Source organism: Microtus ochrogaster, chromosome 5, assembly GCF_000317375.1.
Source record: "Microtus ochrogaster isolate Prairie Vole_2 chromosome 5, MicOch1.0, whole genome shotgun sequence".
Taxonomy (NCBI): Eukaryota; Metazoa; Chordata; class Mammalia; order Rodentia; family Cricetidae; genus Microtus; species Microtus ochrogaster.
In genome coordinates, this window is record NC_022012.1 from 96,249,608 (window position 1) to 96,260,140 (window position 10,533).

General features: G+C 40.6%; 1 protein-coding gene across 1 annotated transcript in view; it reads left to right on the plus strand.

Moving 5' to 3' along the window:
* Ccr2 (C-C motif chemokine receptor 2) overlaps positions 1-4,051 on the plus strand; it is a 4,790-nt gene extending 739 nt beyond the window's left edge. The window contains exon 2 of the mRNA XM_005348175.2: positions 2,919-4,051. Within this exon, the coding sequence (XP_005348232.1) occupies positions 2,930-4,051 (1,122 nt within the window). The 5' untranslated portion in view covers positions 2,919-2,929. The remainder of the gene's footprint in view (positions 1-2,918) is intronic.
* The last annotated feature ends 6,482 nt before the right edge of the window (positions 4,052-10,533 follow it).

The following is a 10,533-nucleotide window of genomic DNA, read 5'->3' on the forward strand; positions in this document are numbered from 1 at the left end:
TCTCTCTCTCTCTTTCTCTCTCTCTCTCTCCTGAGAGGCAGCTTCCCTACAGCCCTGGGTGGCTAGGTTCTGATGCCCAAAGTGATAAACAGGAGTCCGTTTCAGTTACTTTGTTGGTTGTTTGATAAAGTAGGAATTAGATGCTGGCTATGTGTCATGGGATTATATGAATTGTCTAGAATTTTCCATAACAGCTGGAACTTCAGGAACAGACCAGAACTTACTGTAGTGTGATTATTCAGGCACGCACATTTTTTTCTTGACTTTCATCTGAGATCTCATTTAGCTTTTGCAGTCTAGTGATATGGCTTAGTGATGTGAAATGTAAGCTTGTAAAATGTGGCAATCACTGAAGGGATGGAAAAATGCTGTACTATATAGGTGGGTAAAAACAAATTTGCTTTCAATATCAGGAAAATGTATTCTTAACAATCAGGATTTAATGGTGTTATATCTTATAATTTTATAACTATTATAGACTTTTGTGCACTCATTCATTGAACATTTACTGTTAACTCTTTTAGCCAGATGAAATTATAAGAGTTAAAGATTAAAACCACTGCCACTCCTTAACCTCAGAAGGATGCACAGTTTGCAAATGATAGCATAAGTGCTTACTTAGATTTCACAAGACTAGAGTGATTTGTCAGAAGGTGAAAGTTAGGCTTCACAAGAGAAGGGGCATTTGAATAGGAGGTAGGATAAATAGAAGCCATTTTAGGGACACATATAGTGACTCACCAAGGCATGAAGGAAATGGTGAGCTTGGAGGAAATGGAGAGAAGCTGGTTGTAGCTGTTCACAGGACTGGGAATGTGACAAATGACTGGAGATGAAACTGAGAAGCAAGTTTCCCTAGTGAGCAGATCAACCACTATGAAGTCCCACCACATCCAAGTCATGTGGCTACTGGGGTTTCAGGCTGAGGAGAGCATATGCAATGTTAATTGTTAGAGCAGACAGAATGAGAGTGATGACCTATATACAAGTGAAGAAAAGGTCAATATGAAGTGAATGGTGGATGATACAAGAAACCAATAGTTTATAGAGGGCAGAAAGGATGAATTTGACAAGTATATAGGATAGAATTCATATGCTATAATACTAACACTGAGTATTTATCTGTAGCACAAGCTGTACTAAGTCCTCATCTCTGGTGTTTCTATATAGGGAAACAGATACTTGACTTTAAATTACAGAGCTTTTATGTTAGAGGCAGAATTTTTTAATTTTTGAGATTAATTTTTTATGTGTGTGTGTGTGTGTGTCTGTGTTTGTGAAACAGCAACCTGCCATGACCAGAGGAAGGCCTTGGATCTGTCATGGGTGCTAGGGACTGAACTCGAATCATCTGCAAGAACAGTAGGTGCTCTTACCTGCTGGGTCATCTATCAGATTTGAATCCAATCTATTTGGTTCTAAAGGACCACTCTTAATTTTCTTAAGAGGAATGATTTGGAGTAATGCCAGAGTTAGATTCTTACACAATGTAATAAATGATAATAACTAAGATAAAGACCTCACAATTTGGTCAGCTAGATAGTTCTTGTGTCAAAGTACTTGCTGTACAAACCTAATAACCTGAATTCAAATCCCTGCAGTTTTTATAGGAGGGAAAGTACAGAACGTCCTCTGACCTCCAAACATGTATAGTAGTGTATGTCTGTGTCCCCTCATGTATAAGTCATAGTAGATGCTAAACAAACGTGTGGGCAAATTCATGAAGAGATACTATAGATAGTGAAAAATTAAACTGAGATTTTGGAGAAGGTGGAAGTTAAATACAGCATGAAGGAGAATCAAAATCCTGAGATTAGCTGACTTAATTTAGCCAATCTGAATTGAAGAATTTTGGAGTAAGAATAAAGAGACAAATGGTAAAAGGGAGCAACAGCCAAGTATAGTGCCCTGAGAGCTTTCATGGAGTAGGCAATGAGATGTCACAAAAAATGTTGATGAGTAGTCAGGTAGGAATATCGTCCTAGAAGCTAAAAAGACGTTTTTCTTTTCTTTTCTCTTTTTTTAAAAAGATTTATCTGTCTATTTGTTTTGTGTAAGGATGTGAGCGTACTTCAGTTTATGTGAATTAAGTATGTAGAGGTACCCATGGATATCAGAAGGTGATAGATCTCCTGGAACTAGAGTCACAGGTTTTTAACAGCTCCCTGTTGAGGGTGCAGGAAACCAACTTGAGTTCTCTGAAAGAACAGTGAATGCTAAGTCATCTCCAGCCTTCAAAGGGGTTTTGAATAGAGAAATTAATGCTCAATGAGAATTAGATAAAGCATTTGAACATTGGGCTGTCATTGCACCTTGTCAAAAGAAGTGTGGGAAGATGTGGAGGCAGGAGTTGAGAGGGTTGTTAGAATGCTTTAGACTGCAAGGAATAGATGATACAATTTACAATGGGTTATTTTCTTTCTCAAATAAGAATTCAGAAGGTGAGCCCCCTTTAAGGTTTCTGTACAATATCTAGGTCTTCTGTTTATAGATCTAAGCATTACACTTATGCTATAAAGTTAAAGTCAACAGTGTTTCTTTTGTGTCTCTTTTATTGGGTAAGAACCTCCACAGAAACCTCCTAGCAGACTCTAATTGCATCTTATCACTCAGTGATGGGTCATATTCCTGTTTGCCACATGCAGAGGAGGTAGTAAATGCAGACATTCATCATTTGTAGCCTTACAATGAGTAACATGCTCACTAGGGAATATCAAGGGTATTAAGCAAATGGTTGTAGAGTTGACAAAGTGTGTCTGCTATGAGGAATAAGAGGAAAGTGATATGCACATGGTGTCAAGGAGATGACTATAAGGGTGAAACTAAAGACTGGGATGCTTTTTGAGTAGGGCAAGCCTATTTGGGTTAGGGAATTTGACATTTGTGTTACAGGTAATCATTTTGTTCTCTGTCCCCAGAAACAAGGGAAATGGAAGACAGTGATATGTTACCTCAGATCATTCATAGCATTCTATCAACATCCCATTCTCTGTTTCCAAGAAGTATCCAAGGACTTGATGAAGATGTCACCACACCTTATGACTATGACAATGGTGAGCCATGTCATAAATACAACGTGAAGCAGATGGGTGCCAGGATCCTGCCCCCACTCTACTCTCTGGTATTCATCTTTGGTTTTGTGGGGAACATGTTGGTCATTCTCATTTTGATAAGCTGCAAGAAGCTGAAGAGCATGACTGACGTCTACCTGTTCAACCTCGCCATCTCTGACTTGCTCTTCCTGCTCACTCTCCCATTCTGGGCTCACTATGCTGCAAATGAGTGGGTCTTTGGGAATATAATGTGTAAATTACTAACAGGACTCTATCACATTGGTTATTTTGGTGGAATCTTCTTCATTATCCTCCTGACAGTTGATCGATACTTGGCTATTGTCCATGCTGTGTTTGCTCTGAAAGCCAGGACAGTCACCTTTGGGGTGATTACAAGTGGAATCACTTGGGTGGTGGCTATGCTAGCCTCTCTCCCAGGAATCATATTTACTAAATTCAAAGAAGAAGATAGTCATAAAATCTGTGGTCCTTATTTTCCATCAGTATGGAAGAATTTCCATGCAATAATGAGGAATATCTTGAGTCTGATCCTGCCCCTACTTGTCATGGTCATCTGTTACTCAGGAATCCTCCATACCCTGTTTCGTTGTAGAAATGAGAAGAAGAGGCACAGGGCTGTGAGGCTCATCTTTGCCATCATGATTGTCTACTTTATCTTCTGGACTCCCTACAACATTGTTGTCTTCCTGAACACCTTCCAGGAATTCTTGGGACTGAGTACCTGTATGATTTCCAATCACTTAGACCAGGCCATGCAGGTGTCAGAGACTCTTGGAATGACACACTGCTGTATCAACCCTGTCATCTATGCCTTTGTTGGGGAGAAGTTCAGAAGGTATCTCTCCATATTCTTCAGAAAGCACATTGCTAAACGTCTCTGCAAACAGTGCCCAGTTTTCTACAGAGAGACAGTGGATCGAGTGAGCTCAACATACACCCCTTCCACTGGGGAACAAGAAGTCTCAGTTGGGTTGTAAAGCAAGGGGGCGGTTTGCTTTATTTTTTTTTCTTTTTTTTCTAATCAGGGTACAAGGAACAGTTTGTATATGGTAACAAGCTTCAAAGTCAATGAATCTTACACCTTTGGGTCTCAACCCCTTGGGGGCCTGGAAGGTCCTTTCAGAGGGGTTGACTAAGACCATCAGAAAATGCAGATATTTACATTACAATTTATAACAGTAACAAAATTACAGTTATGAAGTAGCAAAAGAATGTATGGTTGGGGAATCACCACAACATGAGGAACTGTATTAAAGAGTCACAGCATTAACAAGGTTGAGAACCACTGCTCAAAGATACATTGAAGAATAGGTGTCCAGGAACCTTAGGATTATGCCAAGACAGAACTACTTCACTTCTTGTACATATAATACATGCTCAGGAAACATTCTAGAATAAATGTTGGTAGAATCTTCAGCTTTCCAGTGACGTCTTCTCTGCCTCTAGGAAGAGCCTTATTTTCTTGTGGTAATACTATTTTGCCAGTCTTGACTCTGTTTCTCCCTGCTTCTAACAAGATTAGCTTGGAATGAATAGGAAGAAGGATGTGAGGATAAGAAAGATGAGACAAGCATTGTTGATTCTGGATGGAGATGAAAGGGAGCAGGAGCTCTTTTCATTTGGAAAGAAATGTCCTGGTCTTTGGCTCCATCTCCCACCTGTATTTAATGGTGAAGGCATTATCAGGTTGAGGAAAGTCTGGGAACTATAATCGTTTGCTGGGGACTTGGTTTGAGTCCCCTGATTCTTTTATACATAACTGCATTGCACATTTTTACTTTGTTATTTTTACTATGAAAACATGAAAAAACTTTTCAATATCACACTCCATTGCTTACGTGTTTCTCAAGCCACAACTTCTTAAATAATATTTATAAAATTATTGTTTATAAAATATGCTTCATCTCCCCATGGTCTTTATTTTCTAACTCCCATATTTCAACATCAGTGGGCCAGAGAAAAGTGTATTTGAAACAGCCAAGCATGAGCTCCTGGACAGTCCCAGGAGAGAAAAAGCACTGGTTATGTTTTGTGGCTAAAAAAAGGGATGGATACCGCAGGAACAGAAGCCCTTGTTTTGGATTTATACTCCTACCCTAGGAACATATCTTAATTACCAGGCAGGATAAGCCTATATAAAAAGAGATTATAGATAGAGTGAGAAGAAATGTGTCATAGACTATCTTCTAGTGCCTTATTTTTGGATACAAATGTAATTCAAAGATTTTTTTAAAAAAATCAAAAATAGAAAATAATAAACTCAAGACTGGAAACTTTAACTTTTAAATGCGACGAAATACCTCTGTAAGAGTTCTTACCTTGCTAGCCTTGAATGTATTGCATTAGTTGTAGAGAAAATTCCGGCATTGAGTATAAGAGCTGACCTAACAACTCTGGATTGGCAGGGCCTTGAGTCTGTGATCTGTGGACTTACCCAGTTACAGTTATATAGAGTCTAAGCCATCGGGAACCCAGCATATGCTACACAGAGGCTGTCAGCAGTGCTCTTATTCTCTCAGCCTTGTTTTCCCCAAACTCCTTTGTATTGTTCTTCCTGGATGTGCTAATGATGATAGATTGTCCTGCCGGTGAGTAGGAGCTCCCAGTCAAGTCAGTTCTCATCAAAGCTTTAACAATTTAATTTACAAAGGAGAAGAGTTAGATGAACTCCTTCTCATATAATAAATATCTCCCCTAAATGAACCAAGAATGCTTTTCCCTATCCCATATTGTTTTTCTCATCTGACAGAGAAGCAAATAAAGAAACAGACAGCCTGGAAGCTGGAAGTTTTGTGGTTTGGCTTTGTTATCACATGATGAAAAAAAGTTTCTCAAAGAAGTGGAGGATAAGAGTATCACCTTCAGATATCCTAATAGTTTCATTTTAGTGATGATGATATGTAAATACGTTTTAAATCCTATGATTTGAGAAATAAATAAATGTTCTGTCTATATTGCTAGAAATATTAAAAAGAAACAAGCATATGTTTTGTTACACCAGTGTGGTTGACTGTTTTGTTCACAACTACCCACTGTTCTTCTTAAAAAATAATAAAGAGCAGGGGTGTTCTTCTTGAACACGGGGCACAGGACAGACACGCACGGCAGAACAAACACAGACACGACACGGCGGCTCCCACGTGGGTCCACTTTAATGGGGGAGGGAAACACAAAAGGACAAAGGATGTGGGACACACGAGGAAAGGCAGGACGAGGAGGGGGCCTCGTGTGGCCCTGCCTTTTAAACGGGGAGCACAGGGGTATCTGGGAATATCCCATACCTGCATGAAGGTGCACGCACAGGTAACCATAGTCCAAGAGGAGTCTGGGAGTTGTAGTTTTTCAAAAGAACAACACCCACGACTTCCCCTGTACTTCCACATACCTGGTAGAGGGGAATGACTTACAGCCTGCCTTCCAGGCTATACACAATCTTGCAGCTATGCTATTAGAAGACAAACACAGAAGACCTCTGTCTTTTCCAGTTACAGCCTCAGCATGGCTGGTATGAGCCTCTTTTTAGCAAACTAAAGCCATGCATCTCAGTGAGTGAGAAAATAAATGAAGCCAGGGCCACAGGGCCACAGCCATGAAGAAAAGGAGCAAGAAGTCCATGTTCACTATGATAAGCCACTGGATCAGGGGGTTATTTGTTAAGGACAACGCTGACTAATACAGATGGGAGATTATATATATAATATTTGCTGTGAGGTGCAGTGTGAAAAGCAGCCTGAGTGTCCACAAATTGGATGGGTAAGATGAAAACGAATGTCCATTGTCATGTCCTTGATGTCCTTTAGACCTTGCAGACCAAGGCCCTGGAGAGTGGCATGAGTTGCAGAGGGCTCATATATGATCACATGAACACAGGGGAAAAGGCATATATAGGACTCTTGAGAATCCAGAGGGCAGGGATTAACTCAGTGGTGGTCATGCAGCATGGTATGAACACATACAGTAGGATTTTGTAGCCACAGAAGAAACTGCCTTGTAGGGGTTATCTGTTAAGTGTTTCCAGAAGTGAGCTCTGAAGTCATCTGGGGAGAACTTTTGAGTGCAAAGTCTGAGGAAAAGGAGAATGAGGGAGAAGAAAAGCTACCATACCAAGGGATGGGCATTTGGACAGTTTTGGTAGAATAGTGGGCTTGACACTGTTCCTAAATGGCCTTTCGTCTGTGCTGTCAAAGCAGCTGGGGACGCTGAGTATGTGCAGAGGACTCTGCAACTGCCTGAAAGGACTCTAGTAAACCTTGTCTTTTGCTTTTACCCATTATTTAAACTTCTCTGATAAATGAAATTACCTCAAATGAGGTTATCCAGAAAGGTTGACTGCCCAGGTACCTCTACAGAAACTCATCATGCAGAACACTGAGTATTTCTGCAAGGGAGCTCAGGAATGGGGTGGGAAAAGAACAGTTATAGGTTCAGAAAGTGACCAATACTGGCTAGAATTTGTTAAGATATAGACACTAAGATAGGCATATTATCTTAGTTACCGTTCTATTGCATGAAGAAACACTATGACCATGGCAGCTCTTAAAAAGGAAAGCATTTAATTGGGGTTTGCTTACAGTTTCAGAGGTGCAGTCCATTGTCATCATGGTGGGGAAGATGGTGGCATACAGGCATAGTGCAGGAGAAGTTAATTCCACATCTGGATCCACAGGCAGCAGAAAGAGAGGGACACTGGGCCTGGCTTGTGCTATTAAAACCTCAAAGCCCACCCCTCATGACACCCTTCCTCCAACAAGGCCACACCTACTCCAACAAGGTCACACCTCCTAATTCTTTCAAATAGTGCCACTCCTTGGTGATCAAACATTCAAATATATGAGCCTTTGGGGAGCCATTCTTATTCAAACCACCACACATAATATCTGTAACTTTGAGAAGGTTCTGGTGTGGTGTGGTGTATGGTGAATGTGTGTGAGTGTGTGTGTGTGTGTGTGTGTGTGTGTGTGTTGGGGTATATATAAATCAAGAGTTGCATCCCTGCTGTCCCCAGCATAAATCTTGTGCCACATCAGCTCAGCAATTCATAAGCAAACATTGGGTAACTGGGTAAAGTTTTGGCTCATTGACATTAACTTTTAAACCTCCTAATATAATGTCTTTGCAATCTGCAATTATTTTCTTTCTCTTGAATAAAGTTCAATTGGTCCTCAGAGTCAATTAGATTCTGAAAGGCTGTGCTTAAAGCAAGTATGAGCTCCACCTTTTCTGTCCCAACTCCAGTCCCACCCTCAGCCCTGTTTGTGGTCTGTCTCAAGATGCCCTCCAGGGTATATGCTTTCCATGGATAGGCTAGCCATGAGGAAAGCAGATATGGCCAGAAGAATGCACATTTCTTTACAGAGCTGGTTCCTTCTACAGGCCCTTCTGTATTGGCAAAGATGCCCAGGAAGATGAACACTGTTGTGTTCTTCTTTCAGAGGATCCAGAGCTAGTAAGGACACCCATGACTACCTATTAGATCACATAAAATCTCCTTCAAACTGGGATTTTTCTAACTCACCATTTCTTGGGTGATGATGTTGCCTGTCTCTGATAGTGGGCTCTATAATACAATTGTACCTTGTCCACATTGTTTGGTAGCCATGCAACCTAGTGAACATGAAGTATTGAGATATCTTTGTTTCCTCATACATACCCTGTCTCTACCCCTTCACACACAAACACACACACACACACACCTCAAATTCCACCCCTTAGTCCCCTTTGGAGCTGACTGGCTGCCCTTTCCTTTTATAAACCCCCATTTCTAATGTGACTCTCTTGGAGTCCCTCCTGGCTCTGAGAGGAAGAGCATGAATTAATCTTGCCCTCCCACTAATGCTTCTACAGACATTAGAAAGAGTTGATGAGAAAGCACAGGGATGGTTCTGTCACTTCTTAGTAAGCCGAGGAAAGGTGTCTAACCCCAAGTGTCAGTGGTTTCCTCTATAATGGTGAAGCACTTAACACTTCTTGGCCTCAGCCTTAGATTGTATTTGTCAGTTCCAGAGTGATCAGAATAGCCTTATATAATATCCTGTTATACATAGAGCTGCAGATGTGATCTGACCTCTAGAGATGACCGTGGTGTGTTATAAGCCTTAATTGGTACTTAGATTCTGTTACCTTTCCCAGGATTGCCTTAGATCCATGTCTTGGCACTGGTCTAAAATAAAGATTCCAAATACATAAGGCACAATTCCAAATTGAGCTAAGTGGTTTATGTCATGTCCCAGACATATCTAATGAAAGTATATAGCAGACAGTCTCTGAGAATAACATGATTTGATATTTTTCATGGAGCTTACAAAATGGTTAGGCTGGGGAGGGGGGGGTATGCTTTCATTACAAATGTCTAGAGGACAAAGACAAAAATGGGAAAATAGAATAGTGTCTCCCAATTCCAGTGTTCATGAAAGGAGTGTGAGGCAGGAAGTAAAGAGTCTGGGAGTCATTCAACCCAAGCATCATTGCTGAGGCACAGAGGCAAATGTGTGACACTGAGAAGTGGTAAAGCAGAGGCTTTTTATTTCTGTAAAACCTGGAAGGAGTCTCTTGCTATCCTGATAAAGGTAGACTTCCTCCTTGACAGGCAAAAGAACATTGGCAATGACAATTAGTATAACATTGTTCCTGTTAGTAAATTACAGAAGAGATCCTGTCTCCTTTGTAAAACATATCTAATGTTGTGATGTGGAGCAAAAGACACCAGGCCAGAGGAAGGCAGCATCTGGGATTTCCTTTTTGTGACGTTAAAAACTATCTGATCTATATAAATAAGGTCAAAATGACGCAAAGACACCTTCCTGGGCCATAGGGAAGATATATCCCTTATTACTAGATCTTGATGGAGTTTTATAACTATGTAAATCAAAACTGGCAAAGCTATACAACTAATATATAAGACCTCAATTAAAACTGCAGTTACAGAAATATACTCATAATAAAAAACTTTTTTTTTTGAGACAAGGTCTCACTATTTAGTCTTAGCTGACCTGGGACTCACTACATAGACCAGGCTAACCTCATACTCAAAGAGGTCCTCCTGCCTATGCCTCTCAAGTGCTAAGATTAAAGATGTATCCCACTATGCCCAGACAATAATAATAATAATAACAATAGCACAAGAACAAAGTTTACTTGTGAGTAGAGACTTCTCTATGAGTTCATAGGCCCTCATTTCCTTGTGCATCCTTGAGACAAACTTCTACCTGGGAATTGACTGGAATGCATCTCTGGACCTGGCATTCAATAAATGGTAAAAACCTTGCTCAGCTGGGCTTCTCGTTGCAAACTGTGATCTTGGCCTTACCTCTGTTCCAAGGCTGCATAGTCTCTGATAACATTCATTCTTTTTTTAAAATTTTTTTTATTGAGAAAAGGAAAAGAAAAAAGTTTCCGCCTCCCCCCAGCCTCCCATTTCCCTCCCCCTTCTCCCACTCTTCTCCCCCTCCCCCACTCCTCT